Source organism: Lissotriton helveticus, chromosome 5_1 (genome assembly GCF_964261635.1).
Source record: "Lissotriton helveticus chromosome 5_1, aLisHel1.1, whole genome shotgun sequence".
Taxonomy (NCBI): Eukaryota; Metazoa; Chordata; class Amphibia; order Caudata; family Salamandridae; genus Lissotriton; species Lissotriton helveticus.
This window is the reverse complement of record NC_136065.1, coordinates 2,100,044,579-2,100,067,906: the sequence shown is the minus strand read 5'-3', so window position 1 is coordinate 2,100,067,906 and position 23,328 is coordinate 2,100,044,579. Positions and strand designations below refer to the sequence as shown.

General features: G+C 44.1%; 1 protein-coding gene across 1 annotated transcript in view; it reads right to left on the bottom strand.

Moving 5' to 3' along the window:
• RALGPS1 (Ral GEF with PH domain and SH3 binding motif 1) overlaps positions 1 to 23,328 on the bottom strand; it is a 1,636,862-nt gene that overhangs the window by 52,713 nt on the left and 1,560,821 nt on the right. The window contains exons 17-18 of the mRNA XM_078646110.1: positions 21,330 to 21,386; positions 2,219 to 2,324 (exon numbers count right to left, since the gene is read on the bottom strand). Of these exons, the coding sequence (XP_078502236.1) occupies positions 2,219 to 2,324; positions 21,330 to 21,386 (163 nt within the window). The remainder of the gene's footprint in view (positions 1 to 2,218; positions 2,325 to 21,329; positions 21,387 to 23,328) is intronic.

Genomic DNA, 23,328 nt, shown 5'->3' with positions numbered 1-23,328 from the left:
TCACAGTTTACCTTGATGTCACTACGAGGCTTGATCTTTTAAAAAGGTGGATAAGGTTTTAGAAAAGGCAGAGGATGAGGTCTCAGAGGGTCTCAGAGGATCTCAGATGATAACTAATGTAAAAAGGTATTAAACTGTGCCAGGGGCAACACAAGAGCTACTGGAATGCATATTAAGCAGTTCACTTCTACTGTATTGCAGGTAGGCCCTCCAATAGGCTATTGAAAAGGGTAGTTTGGCTAGTCCCGAATGGATCCAGCTTGGTCTCCCTTGGCACGCATGTGCTGGAGCGGCCTAAAATACCTGGAGCTATGATAGAAATGCCGTGTAGATGGAACAAACAGGACTTTTTCGTGGACAAAAGCAACTTACCTAGAGCACAGAAAAGGTGAGGAAGCAAGTGGACAAAGAACTGTTGTACTTAATTTAGCTTTTCAAAAATACTATGTAACCATGTTTAGTACCACACCATATCCTGAATATTTCATCAATAAAATGTTTCAGTGAAATAAAATGTTGTCTTATTGATGAAAAAGTATATGAAAATACATGTGTATATTAGTTATCATAAAAGATGTTTGCATAGGTTGAGACCAAATTTGACACCTTTGCTGTTCCTGATGTTTGTGTTTATAGGATGACTATATTCATGCACTTGAAGTTAGCCATTTAGTTATATTGAAGACTTTGTTTTGTTTGTTATATTTTTTTGATAATCTGCAGATATAATTGAGCATGTAAAATTTTAATGTAAGATTAAGAAACTAAACTTGTCAATGCATCAAAGTCACCAAATACATGTGGTACTGTATAAAAGTGTTGATATTCAAACGATTATCATCATATGTTATGTTATGTTATATGAAATGTATAACGCGCACAATTACTATTGAGTATCCTGGCGCGATATGGTCTCAAACATATGGCTAGAGAAAGAATTAATAGGCTTGCTTGAAAAGTTGGGTTTTGAGAAGCTTCTTAAAGCACCGGAAATCCTGAGTGTGACGCAACACAGCAGGGAGGGTATTCCAAAGAATGGCTACTTTGACTGAAAGAGACTGGCCGCCCATCCTAGAGCGACGAAAGTGGGGGATGGCCATCAGTCGGTGAGAAGCAGATCTTAAAGATCGTCGAGGTGTATAGAAGGCCACCCTTTTTCTGATATAGGAGGGACCTGAATCGTGTAAAGCTCTATGCGCTAAAATAAGAGCCTTGAACTGCACTCGCTGGACCACGGGCAGCCAGTGAAGATCACGCAATTGTGATCTAATACTTGATCTCTTAGAGATGCTGAGTAGAAGTCTGGCTGCCGCGTTCGGGATTAATTGCAGTTTATTAACCTGATATCCAGGGATGCCAAGGAAGAGCGCATTGGCATAATCCAGGCGAGATAAGATAAGCGCCCGAGCCACCATTTCCTTGGCCGGCTGAGGGAGCAAAGGGAAAAATCTACGTAAGGATTTAAGAGTTCCAAAGCACACGCCCGTAAGTCTCTTGATGTGATCCGAGAACCTGAGATCTTCCCCAAACCAGATACCCAGGTTCTTAGCCAGGCCACCCTCAGAAAGTGGGCGGGGGAAATCAGAGGGCCACAAGGTTTCTGTGAAGAAAGGGGGAAATTGACCGTAAAGTATGATTTCTGATTTCCCCTCGTTGCACTTGAGTTTGGCCTGTGCAAGCCATGTAAGCACGGCGGCTAGGCATCTTTGTGCCATATCCGTGCATAGATCAGGGCCATTCTAGGTAAACAAAAGCTGGGTGTCGTCGGCGTAAGCCATGATTTTGGCACCCAGTTCTGCGGCCAGGGAGATCAGTGGAGTCAAATAACAATTTATTAGAAGTCAATTCAAGTATGGATGAGTAGGAATTTTCTATTTTATCACTATTTAGTAATATGCGAAAAGTGACACTAACCAGGGCATTCTGAGGACCATAATGTTCTTAATCAGATAGAGGTAGAAGCACCAAATATAAGGGAGAAAAACTTGAAGTTAAGGATTGTAAAATAAATTAAAATATGAACTATATTAAGAGACTGATAGCACCGTAATAAATAATCTTACTACTCAGGTATCCTTTTTCTCTTCACATCACCACCATTGTATAAAGGCAACCTGATGACTTGAACAACAAATGTATGCTAGGAAAAAAGATTGATTTAATGCACTTTGTGGCAAACTATAAGCAGAAACATTTTATAAAGAGAACAACAACTCACTGTCGGTCTCTTCCCTTCTTTAAGAAGTGTCTTTCTTCTTACTGGACCTTCCATATCGATGACACCAGAAGAATTTGCTGATGTGCAGCTGCATGCCCCAGTCGAACTAAAGTAAGAGGCAAGAGCACATGAAAAATAGGCAAGAGCACATGAAAAATAGACAAACTGCTGGATTACACAGGGCCAAAACAAAACTGAAAAAATAATTTGCATTGACATGGGTGTCCTATGTAATGTTTCAGCTCTGTGCACTTACTTGAGATTTGTTAAAAATAATTAATTTCTTATACAGAAAATAAAATCCCAGAAAATATTTTTTTCTCAAAGTATGCAGTGATGTTTTGCCCACACAATTTGTGAACCTAGTTAAAATAGAGCTTGCATGCTTCACCCACAACTTAGTTTTGCTGTACACCATTTTTGGGTTATTTTAGGTCCTGGAGATGTGATAAGTACATTCAAACAAAACAGACATCAGCTGCCACCGTATTGTGAATTCATTCTTTTTAACAGTGACATATCTGCAGATGATTCTTCTAAAGGGCAATCCAATTTTCCACAAGGAACTGGGTATAATAGTTATCTCATACAAAATATTCCTTGAGGAATCATTTAAAACAAATTATTTCAACAGTTTTTTAAAGGTCACTGATGTGATCCTAGTGATTAACTACACAATTTATAGTTACAATCCCAGAAATATTGATGTAAAATATATTTTTATGTTATTTTACTTCATTTATATTTTATTCTTTCATATTATAGACATCATTAATACACATCACATTACATATATAGGAATTCAAAGAAGTACATACTTATATTACAATAACAACAACATTGGCACCATCAAACAATCCCTCAAAAACTCTAAATTGTGTTAAATAGTTCAATATGGTGATTATTGGAAGTGCAGTCACTCTTCTTAACCAAAACAGTTTGAAAAAATCATCTTTGGGCCCAATGTATCCATCATTCAAATACTCGCAAGAATGGGACTTAAAAGAATACAAATTGTGATGACTAAAGTTAAGGAGGATGTGGTGTCGACGTTTCGGTCTTCATTGGCCTACTGGGTCGGTGAGGCCATCCTCAGGACTTCCCTGACAAGAATGTAAGTGAGTCTGTGTTATTTTAACGATGTATATGTGTAGGTAAAGGAGGGGCAGGGTTAAAAGTGATCAGCGATGTATCTAGAGCCTAAATCAGAGTTTGATAGGCATCCACCGTACATCAGGGTGTCAGACGCTATTACCTCCACCACCCTTGCTGGACTACAGCTGACCATATTTAGAGATCCCCACTGACCCTGTGGATAGCAGCCATCAATTTAGGGTTTGCATCAGTTTTACATCAACGGAAACAGAAGTGGCACCACTCTCTGAAACACGATGGACCGTCTGACTCTGATTAGTGCAGACGGACTATCGGTTTGGTGGGCAGGGTAGTCAGCTGCATTTGTGGCGGAGCAGCCTGTCGGACGAACTCTAATTCTGGCCTTTAGATATTAAAACAATGTGTATATTATTTAAAAAAGGGAAATATTTGTTTTGTATAAATCACAGAAGGAGGGACGAGGGCTTTTAGATAGGTCCAGCATAGACGCCCCTATAAATGTATAACAAGAACAATTTGTATGCAATTCCTAAGGAAGGCGTTGAAAGGGGAAAGGGGAGGATAATGTCCCAGATGCTAGGAGGTTGAGAGAACGTTGGGGGGATCGCTCCTTTTAGGAGCAAGGGCCCTTACACACCCCAAAGGATGTCATGCTTCATCATCAGGCAGCTCCTCGTTGGGCAGGCACTGCAATGCCCAATGGGCCCCGCAGGGGTGCTCTTTGCTGGAGGTCTTCTCTTTTGTTTGATGTGAAGTCTGAAGAGTGAGGGGGCAAAAAAACTAGCGTGAGTAGAGATGGGAGACTGCGAGTGAAAATTAAAAATAGCTATAGCAAACCCACAAGGCATCCTTTATTCACTGGGTTTCTCTGCAATATTAAAAACAAGGACTGGAAAGTCGTGGCTGGAGAGGGGAGGGCTTGGTTAGGTCGCATACCCTAGAGCTATGCGTTGATAGTGTTAAGTCATTTGGATAATAAAATAGATATGACCTGATGTGACATCAGTCTGGGACAAATGTCTACTTATTACTATGTCAATGTCAAATAAGAACAAATACAAACATATAACCAAAATAGTGTAGTCTAAATTGACATCTTTTCACCTTATATGTGATAAGGAAACTGTAATGTTCTAGTCTTTTTAGAATGTTTGCGTCTGTGTTCTGTCATTATGTTCTAATTAGAACTTGCCTTTTGAAATGTGGATTGTCAGTTATGGTCTTGGAAGAGCTAGCTGCTGCGCAGCACCTGTACCACAATAAATCTTCTCTTCATATATTTCTCGAGTTGTGGTCATTAACACTACAAAAAAACATGGCGACGAGGTACAGGTGCATGCTGACCCACACAAGTAAATAATTGAATTTACCAGAATATCGGCGAAGGAAATCTAGTTCGAGTGATGTTCGATGTCCTTTTCATCGTGGTCGTGAAGAGGTGCCAGTTTTTTGGGGGATTTGCGACGCAACAAAATTGAAGGTACTGTGCAATTATTTACGTTTTCGCAGCAGAGATAATGCGTTGTGAAGTCTTTATTTTTTTATTTATTTTTATTGAGGTATAGAACATGAGCACATAATCAAACATTAAACTTCTCATCGTGTAAATGTGGGGTTGCAAGGATGGTGTATATAACACTATATAGCAGGAATTTGAGTAAAAAATCAGAATCACAACTTAAACAAAAAAATTCCACTGTCTCAGGCATTGTACAATTATACATAGCAATAATACGCCATAGTGGTGCCTGTGAAAGAAAAAGAAATAGATCAAGGTACATAGAAAGTCTGGGATGATCAACCTTCTGCAGCCATATATGTGCTGACCGAGCCCCAAATTTGTTGTCCCAATGCCCTTTTCCGCCTCCCTTTCAATGCATACAGACTATATTCAATATTATAGGTAAAGAGGAACCGGGTCCGCCATGCTTCAAATGAAGGGGGATCGCTTTGTAGCCAACACGAGGCTATGCACAACCTTAAGACCGCTGTGGCCACAAATATCATATAGGCAGTATTATTGGAGAGCACAGCATGATCACTTCCCGTATCTATACCCAGTAGAATCTGCATGAGTGATAACTGAAGAGGAGTACCCAGTATCTCAGGAAGGAACTTATTTACATGCCCGAACAGGTCCCTCAATTTATCACAAGTGCCAAAAATATGCATCACGTCCGCCTGTTGGACACTACACCTAAAACATTTCCCATCCGGATCCCCACCCCATTTTGAGATTTTGTCTGGTGTGTGATACAAATAAAATAGAGTTTTATAATGTTGCGTGACGAGGTTGGCAGACATAAGTACTCGCCCCGCTAGCTCAATTGACTTTTCAAGCAGAATTCCTTGCCAGCCCATTTGCTTACTTGTACTTCTAAATCGTTAGGCATGGCCTCTAGCATTAAATTATAAAGTACCCCTATCCCAGCTCCTTTCTTATTGGCCTCAATGAGAGGATTGGGTAACATGCACAAACTAGTTTTCAATAAGTAATCGTGTATTTGCAAATACTTAAAGAAGTGTGTGGTTGGGAGATGATATTGTTCCCTCAACTGAGTAAACGATTTTAACCCATCCCCTGCATATAAGTCCCCCAAAATAATTAGACCTGTCTTTCGCCAACTCACCACTATACGATCCCAAAAAATACTAGGGAAAAAGACCGGGGCAGTCAATGGAGTATATCTGGAGACCTTTTCAATTTTATACAACTTTTTAATTGCCTTCTATACTTTGTAAACGGCAGCGACCACCTTAAATCTGGTGTGTTTGTAATAATTCCAGTCCATATTGAGGAAAAGGCGATTCCTAGCTTCCGATCCAAGGAGTAGGCTATATATTGAGGGTTGTAGTGCTGGATCCGAGGGTCCTACCCCTGTAAGTAAGATATTCATGTGCTGGAGCATGCAAGCGTAATAATATAAAAGGAAATCCGGTACCGTCCAACCTCCTACAGCCCTTGGTAGAACCATGTATTTTTTTGCACGCCGCTCCTTTCCCTGAGACCACAGAAATTTCATGCAGATCGACTGCAATTGTGTAATGTAAGCCGGGGGGATCTCTAGTGGTACACACCGATATAAATAAAGAATCTTGGGTAATACCATCATTTTTAAAATATTGCATCTACCGACTAGCGTTAAATGAAGACATTCGGACTGGTCCAGTTGTTTACGGATCCCGGTGAGCAACCTCTGCCAGTTAGATTGTACGGTAGCAGAGGCCGAGGCTCTAATCTGTATCCCTAAATATATAACCTCTGAAAAAACCCTACTATCTGTAAAAGACTTAGGGCCCTATTATGTTGGCGGACGGACTTTTGTCCGTCCGTCACCCCTGCGCATGGGCAGTGGCGGTCCCTCCATGGCAATTAGGATGTGACCGCCACCCTGGCGGTCACATCCTGTATTTTTTACATTGTGGCGGGTGCTGCTTGAAGCAGCACCCGCCACAATGTAAAAAATGAAAGCAGTGCATTTGCATGCACAAAGCGACAGGCACCGCGCGGTGCCTGCCGCTTCGTGCACACAAAGGCAGGGGGGTACCTATGGTACACCCATGTGCACCTCCCACCCCCCTTCACCCAGGGGGCCTGCTACGGGCCCCAGAGGTGAAGATCCACATGCTATTCCTCAGCGGAGAATCCGCCGCAGAAAATCATGTTTGCACAGCCATCCTAATATGTCTGGCGGTGTCTGAGAGACACCGCCACCACATTAGGCCTTTTCCGCCGCGGTTGTAAGCCAACCGCGGCGGAAAAGCGGCGGACAGAAACCAGGACCCACCAGCCATCCTAATGTGGCGGTGGGTCTTTGGTGGGTCTGCAGAGGATTTTCCGCATCCGGGATCCGGGGACTACTCTCCATCATCTTTAAAAACGGATCGATGTAGAGGGAAAATAGCAACGGGGAACACGGGCAACCTTGCCTTGTCCCCCTTTGTATTGAAAAAAGTGCCGATTGCAGGCCCATTATATAGATCCGGGCACTTGGCTGTTGGTATAATGTTTGTATGGATTTTATATAGTTTGGCCCAAACCCTCGAGAATTCATCACATCCCATAGGAAAGCCCATGACACTTGGTCAAAAGCCTTCTCGGCATCCAATAATATGAGGCTCAGAGCTACTTCCAAACCGTTTACATGGTCTATTAAAGCAATCACCCGGTTAACATGATCAGTTGTACCGCGTGGTGCACAGAGACCAACGGAGATATCACTCCAGAGAGCTTTGCCGCCAATATTTTCGAATACATTTTTCCGTCAGTATTTAACAATGAAATAGGCTGGTATGAGGCTGGCTGGTCTGCAGGTTTTCCCTTTTTTCTAAAAACCACCATACTGGCCTCATCCCACGTTTTAGGATACAGTCCGGTCTGTGCCATGTCATGTTTGAGAGCTTGAAAGAAGCTTTTATACATCTCTAACGGAAGCTTGTCGGGGCCCGCTGCCTTACCTGCTGGGAGTGCTTTAATTGCCACTTCAAGTTCAGACATCGATATTGGGGCCTCTTACTTAGCTGCAATTTCACTGTCCAAATCTTGCTCACAGAATTGCCCTAGCAAAGATGCGGCTTTACTACTATTGTAATCTTCTCTGGTATATAATCGAGTATAAAACTGTCTGAAAACTTCCACTATTTCAGTCTCGCTCTCTATCACTTGCCCAGATATGTCCTTAATACTAATGATTCTTTGTACGGCTTCCCTTGTTCTCATTTTCTGGGCCAGGCAACTGCCACTTGCCTCCCCATACTCATAAAGGAGCTGTCGTTTGATAGTATAAGTTTTTGTCGCCTCTTTGCTCCATTGGTAGTTTACCTTTGCCTTACACCGAGCCACCTCCGCTACTGAGCCCTGGGTATCTCTACTTGAACGTATATCCTGCACCAACCGCTCTTCGGCATCCCCTAGATCGCTGTATAGCTCATACAACTGAGCACGTAATTGCTTTTGCGCATATAATCCATAACTAAGAGCCTCCCCCTGAAAGCGGCTTTGAACGTGTCCCACACTATCCCCATCTCAGTACTCCCCCAATTATGATTAAAAAACTCTGCTACCCAGTCCATCATATACTCCTGGAATTTTATATCTAACAACAGTTTGCGGTCAAAAGTAAATTCCCGGGGCTTACTAACAGGGCAATTTGATACGATAGAGAGGACAACGGGGCCATGATCGGACGTGGCTCGCGGGTATACCTGGATTTGTGCACCAGAGAGCATACATTGTGGCACGAAGAAGTAATCAAGCCGCACCAGCTTCTGGTGAGGTGCAGAGAAGAAAGTATAACCGGGGTTACTACCCCTGAGGTAGGACCAGGCGTCAACCAATGCATGTGAAGTAAGAAGTGCTTGCAATGACCTATACACTTTTGGTTTCCTTCTGACATACACATAATCATCATTGCACCATGAGTCCGATTGAAGATTTGTATTCAAATCCCCACATATTATTACTGGGGTGGGCCACATTGCTAACTCAACATTAAGATGATCTAGCACTGCTGACTCATCAAAATTAGAGCCATAAATGGAGCATAGCGTACATTTAAAAGAGCCTATAGCACATTCTATAATTGCCCATCTACCACCGCTATCCTCCAAAGCCCAACCTGTGCTAATAACATGCTTTTTTGCTAATATGGCAACCCCGCGGGCCGTGAAAGTTTGTTTAGTGCATACTAAAACATTGTACCCAAGTTCAGTCAAAAAAATCCGTTTCGACCATGCTACATGCGTCTCTTGGAGACAAATTATATCACAGCGCAGCCACTGCAGTTCCCTGGCCACCCGCTGTCTCTTGTTAATGGCATTAAGACCCCTAACGTTCAGTGTACCTAATCTTAGCATTCTAGCTGCCATTCCGTAAACTCAAAAACCGAAAATATTGTTCCACCACTGCCTTGCATACCACACATACAAATACAACAAAATAAAATGTGCTCATGAACTCCTTTTATGTTTGTCCCCCCCACACAGACTGCCCCCGGCAGACCCCGCACTCCCTTCCACCCCCCCCTCCCCTACCGCCCACAGCAGGGCATAAGGACATATTCCTCAGTGATATGCGTGTGCGAATGCCCCCCTCCCCAGGAAACCCATCAGACCGCCACCCAATTAATGCCTTTTTCATGTCTTTCCACAAAGATAACAGTAAAAACGAGATATCTCTAGCCAGACCGAGACCACTATATTGACCGACATTCCTTATTAAATGTCAGGCTGAGAAGAAATCTCAATTGCAATTAAACCTTTAATCAAGATCAAGATCCCAAAAACAAGTTAAAAAAAAATTTGACCAGCCGATCTGATTATATCGACTATAGATGATCTCATTGTTCCGCCCATAAACAAAGTTTATACAGTTTGAGAAAAGTCTTCGATTGGGCTGCAGAACTGAGCTGAGGTCTTCAAAATTTTTTTAAAAAAAGTTCAGAAAAGTGAGAATAAATTCACCACAGTCAACTGAGCTCATTATAACACCGAGCTCGCACCATGTGTAACGGACTGCAAAATGTTTTTTTTTTGTTTTTTTCCCTTGAGTTGAAACTTCAAATGTTAACGTCCATGAACTTCAAATACTCTTGTGCCTTAATCTCAGATGTAAAGTGTTTGGTCTGCCCCTTATAAATCACTTTCAAGTTCGTCGGATTTAAAAGAAATACTTGTGCCCCCTTGGCTTGAAACGGCGTGATCAACTGCCGAAATTGCCATCTTTGCCTCACAGCTGTAGGACAGAAATCCGTCCGAACAAAAAATTCACAACCGCTGCCTGTGCGGTGCCTGTCAGGGCATGCTAAGTCGTATATTGCCTCTCTCAGAATAAAATTATTAAGGCATATCAGTATCGCTCTCGGCTGTGCTTTTGATCCCCCCGCCGCGTTAGAATCTCCATGGGTTTTTCGCTGAGTAAAAGGAAATCGATGTGCCCTAATAACCTCGTTCTCCCACTGCCATTCGCTTAGCTCAGGGAAGGCTTCTGTAAAGACCTCTATAATAAACTTACGAACATCTTTCCCTTCTTTTAATTCGTATATGCCTAGAACACGTAAATTATTACGCCTTGCGCGATTTTCCAAGTCTGTCAATTTCCATTCTAAGTCTGCTCTTGTTGACTGCAGGGTCTCTATAGCCGCTTGTTGCTTTACCAGCGAGTCCTCGGCACTTGAAATACGCTCCTCTGTTTCAGTGGTCAGTTCATTGAGAGATTTAACCATTCGCCGCATCATGTTTTGGAGCTTCCGAACTGCCCCCTGAGTGCGATTACTTTCTGCTTTGGTCTCTGCCCGTTGTGCCATGATGCTCTTATAGATAATATCCAGAGTGGCCCCGTCCCCTTCCTTATCCACTGCACCCTGATTATGATCTTGTTCTTTCTCCCCACTTTCCCCACCTTCCCAGGCGGGTTGCACAAGGGGAGACGTCGCATATAAGAGTCTCCCTGCCTCTTGATTCCGTCTGACAGTTTCTTGATCGTCAACCAGACCCGTAATCTGAGTTGGTGAGGGCTCAAATTCATCATCTTCCCCCGTAAGTTCGCCTTCATCTCCCCCATTCTCCTTGCAAGCTATTACCATCATCCTCGGAAACAACTGAGAGGTCTGTCATAGAATAAAACTTGCCATCTGAGATAGCGGACTCCGAGTCACCCAGGTCATCATTTGCCTTTCGCTGAGCGTTATTCACCTCAGCCTCTACATTGACAAGGCAATTGAACCTTTCATGACTGCAGCCGTGTTGTTGCTGCCACTTGCTATTATCACAGTGTTAGATTTCACATTAGCAGTGATGCCTTTCTTTATAAAGATTGCATGAACTGTTGGGGCTTTAGAGCCTTTTTCATTTCCAATCACGCTTGGCTCACCTTGAATAGCCACGGATGGCGTAGTTCCTCCAATTCCTCCAATGCTTTCGTTTCGCCCACCTCGAGTGACTGGTATGCTCTGTGAGGGCGCGGACGGGGTCACAACTCCAGCTCCAGCTCTCGTAATCCCAGGATCAGCAGGATTCGGAGCATTGGCGGCGTTCGCTGCGTTGCTGTTCGCGCCTCGCGCTCTCGTACCTCTTCCCTTCGGGGCCATAATGCGTCCGCCAAGCCCAATACCAGCAACAAAGTATCGGTAGAGAGTTTTTCAGCTGTCGCCAGCGCTGCCTAGTGGTTGATCGCGCCGCTCCACTCCGTATCACTCCAGCTGCTCTCTGGCTCCCTCGTGGCCACTGAAACTGCTGATTACTGCCGAGCTGGAAGGACCGCCCAAACTCCACGCTGTCTGGAGTCCGACTGAGGCAGCGGGGAAGTACCGCGACTACCGGTGGGTTACAGCCCTGGACTAAGACCTCTGGACCACTGGTCTGAAAATCCGTCACACACCAAACGGCACCCAGCGTCGCCGATGCAGCACAGCCAAAACGATACGGGTAAGCGGCTTCCTGGCTTCATTCACTGTGGAGGAGGAGGGAACACACACTCACATGGCCATAAGCACTGCCGCCATCTTGCCCTACGCGTTGTGAAGTCTGATGGTGTTGACGTCATTTCTTCATTGGAAGTCAGCGTTCTAGTTATCGATTGGGCGGCCATCTTGAGTGTGTAACGGAGTGTTCTCGTCACACGTGACGTTACGTTCAAAGCACGCAACGTGAGCGCCATTTTAGAGGGCATCACCATTCTTGGAACGCAAGCAGAGTGTATGCACGCAATGTAGGCGCCATCTTAGGGGCTATCAGTTTTCCTCGACCGCAAGGAAAGTGACACGTTCGGAGCCGATTTTGTGGACTCTATGCGGCGCATGGGCAAAAGTAGTTTAGCCAACGTTGATCTCATTAAAGGAAGGATTCCTGTAACAAGCCAAGTCGGATCAAGACGTACACGGTGATACGCACACCAATTGCATGTGTAAGTGCATACAGGTAAACATTTTTATTGAAGGATCTCTTCACCGTCATTTGGGGTAAAATGACGAGTGGAACTGCGTACTCTCATTATAACATACGGTGAGAAAAAGGCGAAGGGAGCGGTTCTCATTCTTGTCAAGGAAACATTACCAGCATTGGTTAAGGAGATTTTTTTTTGTGGAGCGTTCGCTTTCGGTGACACGCACACCTATCTTTAGACTCTAGACTCAGAGGGAGATTGATCTAAATTATCGTTTATTTGTTAACATTTTTATTTTCTTTCTCTTTTCTGCCCTATATTAAATTCTATATTATCTTAGGAATATACATTCAGTTTATATGTTGTTTCATGTTTATTTGTTTGGAAAGTGAGTAATAGAGCATCTTTATTTAGTTTTGTTGAACATTTGTTTTGGACAAACATGCAAACTGTTTCACCACCTCCTCCTTTTCTGGAATTTCCAGGTGAGCCACCTATTGTTTGGAAGAAATGGTATGATGCATTTATTACATATTTAGGTGCAATAGGAGCTTCACGATACAGAGCAGAAAGGAAAAAGTATCTTTTCTTAAACGCTCTTGGGTTTGAAGGTCGCTCTATTTTCAAACACTTGCCTCCCTTAGTATGTGTTCCCGAAGAAGACATTGATGAATTCACAGAAACAGTAAAAATTTTAGAATTGCGTTTCGATATACAACCAAGTTTGGTTGTACTTAGACATAAGTTTTATAAACGAGAGCAGAAACAAGGGGAGAAGGTGGAAGATTTTATTTCTGATTTGAGAATGCTTAGTGCAGAATGTCAATTTGAGAATTTTAGAGATCAAATTATTAGAGATCAATACATTTGTAAGTGTACAGACAAAAATATTCAGCAGAAATGACTCTCTTTGGGCAATCCTTCACTTGAGGAAACTGTACGTGTGGCAAAAAGTATTGAGTTTTCAAAATTGTCAGTTAAGGAACTAGATGAAAAATTATCTACAGCTACAAATAAAGATGATTGTGTGAGTGTTGTTAAAGTAAAAGAAGGTAAAAACAATTTGGGTACACACACAGAAAATAAATTCTTTAAGCAAAGTAATTTTTGTTTCAAATGTGGCAATTATCCACGTTATGATTCTGGGCGTCCTTGTCCTGCAAAGAATGTTACTTGCAGGGTATGTGGTAAATTAGGACATTTTGCTAAAGTTTGTCAGAATGAGAAGCGGAATATGTCGCAGGTTCAATACAACAAACAATGGGGTAATTCCTCTTCCGTTGCTAATGTGAATGTTACTGATTGTAACCAAGATGACCTAAGAGATATGGTGGAGGTTGTTGAAGATGTGTGCTGTGATTCTGCTCTTTCCTCTGAATGTGTTGATCCATACACTGATATTGGCATCGGGAATAAAGTTGTGTGTCTGTTAGTCGACTCCGGAGCGAAAATAACTATGTTAACCCAAGAACTTTTTCATGAGGTTTGGGGAGATCATCAATTACAACCACCCGACAGATCTCCTGTCTCTTATGAAGGTAGAAGGATAGAACTTGCGGGATATTTTGAAGACACACTTGAGTTTAGAGGGAAGAAGATATTTGAGAAGATCTATGTGTCCATCAAAGGGTTAAATATTCTTGGATGGTTTCATCAAGGTTTGTTTAAAATGGTACTTAGACCAGGTACTAAAGATCCTGTTTCTGTTGTACAAATGGATGATTTTGTGGATAAACAAGTTGTGAGTTTTCCTTCCGTTTTTGGTAATGAATGAACTTGGAGAAGTAAAAGGGTTTAAACACACAATTAGAGTAAAAGATAATGCCATTCCCGTTACACACCGATTGAGAAACGTGCCATTTAGTGTCAGGGACCAACTTGAAATAGAACTTAATAGTCTTTGTAAGAAGGGGATAATTGAACCAATCGAATTGTCCCTTTGGCTTTCTCCCTTAGTCGTTGCTAAAAAAAAAAATGGCGAGCTCCGCGTCTGTGTTGATTTACGTTGTCTCAATAAGAGCCTTTGGGTGGATTCTCATCCTCTTCTGAAGATTCCAGATATGTTGTCTCTGATAAATAGTTCAAAATGGTTTAGCAAGCTCGATTTAGCTTCTGCGTACCATCAGGTTGTTTTAGATCCATCTTCCAGGCATCTCACCGCTTTCGTATTGCCTATGGGTTCCTTCCAGTACTGTTGTATGCCATTTGGATTGGCCTCTGCGGCAGCAGTATTTAAAAGAATTATGTCCAATCTATTAAAGAACATCAAAGGTGTTGTTGTCTTTCAGGACAACGTTTTGATCCATGGGGCTACTTGTGATTCACATGATGATATTTTGTTTAGAGTATTGGAAGCCTTACGAGAGGGTGGTGTTGTTTTACAGAAAGAAAAGTGTGTGTTCAGGACTCAGAAAGTGGAATATCTTGGTCATGTTTTGTCGGAAAAAGGTGTAGAACCAAGACCAGAATTAGTCAAGGTTTTAGTTGATAGTTCTACTCCCAAAGATAAGAGTGGCTTGAAATCATTTATAGGGCTATGTGAATTTTATTCACGATTTATACCTGATTATGCATCTAAGGTTCAACCACTCTCAAACATGCTTAAGAGAGATGTTCCTTTTGTCTGGGATGTACATTGTGATTCAGTTTTTTCATGGATTAAACATCAGTTAATCAGTCCAAGGGTTTTGAAACCTTTTAATCCTAATGCCATCTGTACTATTACTGTGGATGCAAGTGGATTAGGCTTAGGAGCAGTCCTCACTCAGAAGGTAAATGGTACAGAGCAGACTTTAGGTTATGCTTCTAGAGTTCTTCGAGGATCTGAGTTCAATTTTGCTGTGATTGAGCGAGAATTATTGGCGTGTTGGTGGGCTATAAGGAAATTCAATCCGTATATTTGGGGAAAACATTTTCAATTAAGAACTGATCACAGTCCTTTAGTTTCAATCCTTTCTGGAGATAGATTGAAAGAGCATTCACCAAGAATTGCAAGGCTTTCCACTAAATTATTGCAATATGATTTTGAAGTAACGTATATCCCAGGTAATAAAAATATAAGAGCTGATTATTTCTCAAGATTTCCCATAGAGAATGATGGTGAGAATGATGTTGAGGAGGACTGTGAGGAGGAAGATTGTTTTGTTGCTTCTATTGGATTGGATGACATGTTCTCAATTAGTGAAGCAGAGTGGAGAGAACAACTTTCCAAGGATGTCCTTCTTGGAGAGGTCATTAAATGAGTGAGGGAAGGTTGGCCGAGAGAAAAGAATGTTCATGTTTCTTTACAGTCTTTTGTGAAAATTGACAATGAACTTTCTGTTGATCGAGGACTTTTAGTTCGTGGTGATAGATTAATACCACCAGATGTTCTCAGAGTCAGAATTGTCAAAGGAGCACATGAAGGTAATCTGGGTAAGACTCTGACTAAAATAAGGGTTCAGGAACATTTTTTGTGGCCTCAAATGGATAATGATATTGATACTATGGATGAGGAATGTTTTGTTCTAGTGCTGAGAAGAGTTTAAAAGTACGTTCTCCTCCTTTACAACCTATTGTTCTTCCTGACAGACCCTGGGAAAAAATTGGTATCGATTTAGTTGGACCTTTTTATTTGCTTCCTTCCACTTCAAGATTTGCCATGTCGCTATTGACTATTATTCAAAATGGCCGGAGGTACGTTTCATCAGTGAGCCAAATTCGAAAAATGTTATTGATTTTTTGAAAGATCTTTTTTTACGGGAGGGTTTTCCATCTACCATTATGAGTGATAATGGGGTGCAATTTGTTAGTCAAGAATTTAATACTTTCTTAAGTCAAAGTGGAATTAATCATTCAAAAAGCGCTCTTTATAACCCACAAACGAATGGTTTGGTGGAGCGCATGAATAGAGTTTTAAATAATTGTGTACAATGGGCAATTGCACAGAAATGTAATGTACAGAATGCTGTCAGATCCATGCTATGGTTTTATCGTACCACTCCCCATTCCGCCACGAAAGTGTCTCCTTATGAATTGTTACGTGGGAGGAAACCATGCTCAAAGATTTGCCCTGGTTGGATGTCACAATGGGTGAAATTAAATTCTCTGAGGAATATGGATGAGATAGTGAGACAAAATGTTACTCAGGCTCAAATCAAACAAAAATTGGATTTTGACTCAAGGAAAAGAGTCATTTCACAGGTGTTTTTGGTTGGCGAAAAAGATTGCATTAAAATACCTGTGCATAGAACTAAAGGAAGTTTCAAATTCTCTGAACCTTTCATTATAGATAAAGTTTGTGGAAATGCTGTAAGGGTTAATTTTAAGAACTGGCGGAATGTTGCTAGAGTTGTTAAAATTGCTAAACATGTTACCAATCATATTAGTCCTTCTTCTACTGTTACTCCTTCTGATACTGTTTGTGGGAAAGATCCTTATATTTCCCCTGACGTCCTTGGTGGGAATGATTTGTCTTCTTCTTCTCACAATTTGGGTTTACGCAGGAGTAGTCGTCAGCGTTTTGTTCCTGTCAAGTTTCGTTAAAAATGTTGTACTTCCTACCAAGTATCGTTTAGAATGTTGTAATACATTTTCAGTGCATTTATCTGTCTTTAATCCAGGTTGACACATTCTATTAGTGTTTTCTCTCATTTATATATTATTTCTTTCTTTTGTTTTTCTTTTGTTTTTGTTTCTTTTAGTTTTTTTAAATTGTTATAGAGGAGAGGATAATGTAATGTTCTAGTCTTTTTAGAATGTTTGCGTCTGTGTTCTGTCATTATGTTCTAATTAGAACTTGCCTTTTGAAATGTGGATTGTCAGTTATGGTCTTGGAAGAGCTAGCTGCTGCGCATCACCTGTACCACAATAAATCTTCTCTTCATATATTTCTCGAGTTGTGGTCATTAACACTACAGAAACATCTGGGACGCACACCTTGATGCACATAATCTATGTCTGCCATTTCAAAATTTATGTCAGAAATTTCAATCTCTGATGACATTTAGTATATAAGAGCTACCACTTGTCAGGCAAAGTACTTCTTCCAGATAATCGCAAAAGATTCTGCCAGAGATGGTGTCACCTACTGCTAGGGCATTTCGAAGATTCTACATCTAGCTGGATGCTGATAAATTTGAGTCCCAGAGAAAGGCTGCTTCCACAGTACGTGTTTGCCCTTTGCAAGAAACACCACCTTCATTCCTCCTCTGATAACCACAGCTCCTACCAGATTCTGTACTTTCTATGCTCTCTCAGTATAGGGCATAGCAGTAGGTTTTAGGGTGTTAGGCTTTAAATAACATTTAAAATGTTAGAAATGTTCATTTTGTTCGTGTTACTCACAAAGTCCATTCTTCCTGTTTTAATGACACCCTATGTAGTCATTTTAGATATGCTGAGAAACTGATTTGTACTGTTGATTGTAATAAATACTTTTTAGTTAAAATGCCTACTCTTCTCAGTACTGTGTGTGTGATACTGTGAATAATGAAATCGGTTTGTTTCTGTTACCACAGTGCCCCTGACCCCATTGCAGGGGTTGTTAGTAACCCAAAGGCAATAGCTCTACTTCAACAATGTACTGAGTGGGGTTCTGCAGGGCTACAGTAACTAGTCTTTCACATTCAGCACTGGTGCTTTGAACCAGGCTTAACTGTGTCACCCATGGGTGGGAAAGAACACCTTGCAGAACTACACCAAAGTCATAGTTTATGCAACAGAGGGATGTCCTTTCTGAAGTGGACCATGATTATTTTGGGAAAAGCATGGTCATCACTTGGGTTACCTAGATCAACAAATGATCAAGTGCTCCATATGCTTGGCCGGGCTGCGGCTCCCCGTTGTCTCAGGGGATGTGGTCAGGAGGGCACGTTTTATCACAGGCTCTCAATCAATCAATCAAAACACTTGTATAGCGCGCTACTCACCCGGGACGGTCTCAAGGCGCTTGGGGGAAGGGGGCCGCTACTGCTTGAACAGCCAGGTCTTGAGTTGTCTCCTGAAGGCGAGGTGGTCCTGGGTCAGCCGAAGGTGGATGGGGAGGGAGTTCCATGTCTTGGCCGCCAGGTAGGAGAAGGATCTGCCTCCGGCGGTGGCTCTTCGGATGCGTGGTACGGCGGCGAGGGCGAGGCTGGCGGACCGTAGCTGGCGGGTGGGCGTGTGGAAGGTCAGGCGGTCGTTGAGGTACTTGGGGCCTCGGTTGTGGAGAGACTTGTGTGCGTGGGTGAGGAGCCTGAAGGTGATCCTCTTGTTGACCGGGAGCCAGTGCAGGTTCCTCAGGTGGCTGGAGATGTGGCTGCATCGAGGGATGTCCAGGATGAGTCGGGCTGAGGCGTTCTGGATGCGTTGTAGTCTTTTCTGTAGCTTGTCTGTGATTCCGGCGTAGAGGGTGTTTCCGTAGTCCAGCCGGCTGGTTACGAGGGCCTGGGTGACCGTCTTCCTGGTTTCGATCGGGATCCATCGGAAGATCTTGCGGAGCATGCGGAGGGTGTGAAAGCAGGAAGAGGAGACGGCGTTGACTTGTCTGGTCATCGAGAGGGAGGAGTCCAGGATGAAGCCCAGGTTGCGTGCGTGGTCTGTCGGCTTGGGGGCGGTGCCCAGGGCTGGGGGCCACCAGGAGTCGTCCCAGGCGGAGGGTGATGGTCCAAGGATGAGGACTTCTGTCTTGTCTGAGTTCAGTTTCAAGCGGCTGTTCTTCATCCACTCGGCGACGTCTTTCATCCCTTCGTGGAGGCTGGTTCTGGCGGTGGCGGGGTCGTTGGTGAGGGAGAGGATCAGCTGGGTGTCGTCGGCGTAGGAGATGATGTTGAGGTTGTGTTGGCGTGCGATGGTTGCGAGAGGTCTCATGTAGACGTTGAAGAGGGTGGGGCTGAGTGATGATCCTTGCAGGACGCCGCAGATGACTTCGGTGGCCTCGGAGCGAAACGGGGGGAGGCGGACTCTCTGTGTTCTTCCAGCGAGGAACGAGGTGATCCACTTCAGTGCCTTTTCTTGGATGCCGGTGTTGCTGAGGCGTTGGACTAGGGTGCGGTGGCAGACAGTGTCGAACGCGGCGGAGAGGTCCAGGAGAATGAGTGCCGCTGTTTCCCCGTTGTCGAGAAGGGCTCGGATGTCATCGGTGGCTGCGATGAGGGCGGTCTCTGTGCTGTGGTTGGCTCTGAAACCGGACTGCGAGGGGTCGAGCGATCCATTTGTCTCGAGGAAGGCGGCAAGCTGTCTGTTGGCAATCTTCTCGATCACTGTGGCCGGAAATGGGAGGAGCGAGATGGGGCGGAAGTTTTTGAGGTCGGTGGGGTCCGCTGTTGGTTTCTTCAGTAGGGCGCTGAGCTCGGCGTGCTTCCAGCTCTCCGGGTAGGTGGCGGTGTCGAAGGAGGTGTTGATGACGTCTCGGAGTTGGGGTGCGATGGTGGAGTCGGCCTTGTTGAAGACGTGGTGGGGGCAGGGGTCAGTCGGAGATCCGGAGTGGATGGTGTTCATCGTGCGGGCTGTGTCTTCTGTGGTCACTGCAGTCCAGGTGCGGAGGGTCGTGGCGGGGTGCGTTGGTTCGACGGTAAGGTGCGAGGATGGTGTGCCGAAGCTGTTGTGGATGTCAGCAATCTTGCGGTGGAAGAACGAGGCGAGGGAGTCGCAGAGATCTTGTGAAGGGGTGATGTCGTTGTTGCCGGTGCTGGGGTTGGAGAACTCCTTGATGATGCTGAAGAGTTCCTTGCTGTCTTGGGCGTTGTTGTCCAGTCGATCCTTCAGTGATTTCTTCTTGGTTCTGGTTGATGGGAGGTGGTGAGCTGGTCGGCGGTGATCTTGCTCCAACTTCTGTGAGGAACCTGTTGCGGGTGGTGGCTTTTCTGAAGCTGAAGTGGACGCAGCTGTGGTCGGTCCAGTGGAGTCCGGTGGAGTGGCTGAAGGCGATGTGCTTGCTGGATGAGAAGACGGGGTCAAGCGCGTGGCCGGCGTAGTGGGTGGGGGTGTTGACCAGTTGCTTGAGTCCGAGGTTTGCGAGGTTGTCCAGCAGGGCGGCGGTGTTGCGGTCCATGTTGTTCTCCAGATGGAAGTTGAGGTCCCCTAGGAGGATGTAGTCGGCGGAGGGGAGGGCGTGTGGGCTGATGAAGTCCGTGATGTCTTCGCCGAATTGTGTGCGAGGTCCTGGGGGTCTGTAGATGAGGGTGCCTCGGAGGGTCGTCTTTGGGTCGGTGTGAATCTGGAAGTGGAGGTGTTCGGCGGCGGGGGAAGGTGTCGTCGGCGTCTGTCGTGATGCGGATGGTGTTCTTGTGGACGATGGCGATGCCTCCTCCGGTCTGGTTGACGCGGTCCCTCCTGATGATCTTGTACCCGTCCGGGATGGCGATGGCGATGTCGGGGGCAGAGGAGGCGTTCATCCATGTTTCGGTGAGGAATGCAATGTCTGGAGATGTTGTGTCCCTAAATTTGCCCTAAATTTGACAGCTTCTGGGTGGTGGTGAGGGGAACTTTGTAAGATGCAATGAGGACACTACTGGAGCTCCAGTCTGTTAGAAATATGGGGAAAGATGGATCATACCCAGTTATCACAAGCTTTTAGTGAACTTAGGATGCATTGTGGCGAAATGGAACATAGCTAGGAAACTGGGCTTGGAGACAATTTCCCAACACCAAGACTAGGTGATTGGTATGGACCACTGTAGGATGATGGAAAGAGACATTTATCGTGGTAGGGAATGGTAGAAGAAATACGAGAGAATCTGGGGTGGTTGGGTCTCTTGGACTTGATTGAATGGAGTGCCTACCTGTGTGGGAACGTATTATTTTTATTTTCTTGTGAGGAGTACATGTGATGGACATTAGTGGGTGCCCTGGGCCAGAACTAGCGATGTCCCAGTTGTTTGAGGAAGATACTGTAATTTGACGCAATGGATCTGCTTTTTGTGATCTGAACAAATTCTGTATGTACCTTGGTGAGGAGGTGTACTATGTTACGGGCATGTGTTTACCTAATAAAAAAAAGATCAATTGATAGGACAGTATGTGATACAAAAGTACAAGGTAATGCCAGAAGGCCTTTTAAACAACAGTAAATTACATTTGGCAAAACACGTAAAATGTAACAATGTAAAATTGCCCAGCCTAGTAGAAAGTTAAAAACTCTAAATGTTAACGTACCGTTCTGTTGCAGGTCGTGACTGTGTCCAAGCGCTGGCTCTCTCTGAGCGCGATGAGCTGAAACGATAAACACACTGCCATTTCTATGTGCTTCACAGTAGTGCCAGCGCCCACAGGCCTCTCTATATAAAATATAGATCTTTGAATTCTCCTCTTTTGTTTGTAGAAGCGCTACTCAGCTAAGCGTTACTCAAAGACGAAAATATTACTCATTGATTATTGCATTATCCTAAATGTTATGCAGGCTGCACACCAGAATTAAAAGCATTGGAATGCAAGTGGGTGTGAAGGCAAATATTAAATACAATGTTATAGGTTCAGGGGGTCTTACACACTATTCATTTACTGGATTCAACAGTTATTCTATATGCAATATAAAACAAGCATTTACAATGCAACGGTTTCGCCTTTGTAAAAGTTAGAGCTATTGGCATTCTAGTTCGTTGGTCTGCAAGGAGTTTTCATCATGCCCTCTGAGGCAATCATGGACCAGAAACAATGTTTACTGCATGTGTGAGTGAAAGCAAGTGAATGTCAGAATGCATATGTCTGAATCTGTGGCAATGTGTTGAAAGTGGTGCGTGCATGTGTGAGGGTAAGTGTGTGAAAGAGAGAGATAGTGTGCAAAAGGCCTTGAAGGGCTGGTGTCAATATGCAACAAATGTCAGCAACTCATTCTCCTGCTCATCTATGCAATCATAATCCAAAATGTACGTGTGTGTCTGTGCGCATTTGTGGAAGAATGCACAAGTGTATTAGAGTTTGAATGTGTGAATAATGCGTACACCACTGTAGCTAGGTGGTCTGGCATATTCGGCCTCCCATTAACATACTCACTGAAGCAAACATAAACTAAACCAAATCTTGTGTGTGAGCTGTGGGGTCTGTTTCCTTTGCGAAAATAAGAGGTGTGAACCAAATTACCACATGGGAGTCAACCACGAGCTCCCAAAGTGTCATTGCCTGCAGAGGAATGAAATCAAATCGTGATGCCTATTACCCCTGTCCCTAATCTTAAGGTTTCCAGGTCCACTCCATAAGCAATCCATTGTGTCCTTGTTATCGCGTTTCCTTAACCCCATTGAGATGGACCGAGCAAACCCAATTACACAGATAATGCCTGCGGTAATGTCAGCTCTGGGGTGGTGTCGAGGGGACTGCAGGGCCAGAAACAAGGCCAGCTCTGCTGCCCCTGGGCCGAGGCACACCTCATCCCTGCTCCCGCGTCACTTTCTCTGCCACATACACGCACACACAAACAGGGCCACAGAAGCAAGGCGCTCAAACAGCACAACACCAGCATGAACACCCAACATTCACGCAAACACGCACACTCAAAGTACACGCACTCAAAAGGACGTGCGAGCCCAAAACACAATTACAGGAATACTTCACCGAAGCACACACATACAGCAATCAAACCATGCACGCCTATAACAATACAAACTCCTGTCAAGGATGGAGTCAATGATGTGGAACAGACACACTGGCACAAACACAAGCACACCCACACATAAACAGAGGAGCACACACACAAGCAGACACAGGGACACACACAAGCACACACGGATACACATACAAGCACATACACAAACACAGAGGAGCACACACACAAGCAGACACAGGGACACACAAGCACACACGGATACACATACACAAACACAGAGGAGCACACACACAAGCAGACACAGGGACACACAAGCACACACGGATACACATACAAGCACATACACAAACACAGAGGAGCACACACACAAGCAGACACAGGGACACACAAGCACACACGGATACACATACAAGCACATACACAAACACAGAGGAGCACACACACAAGCAGACACAGGGACACAAAAGCACACACGGATACACATACAAGCACATACACAAACACAGGCATACACAAGCGTACGTACAGACTCATACACACAGGCGCACACACACACAGGCAAAGTGGCAGTCTGCAGAGGTAAAGAGCATCAGGGCAGTGAGACGGGTGGGG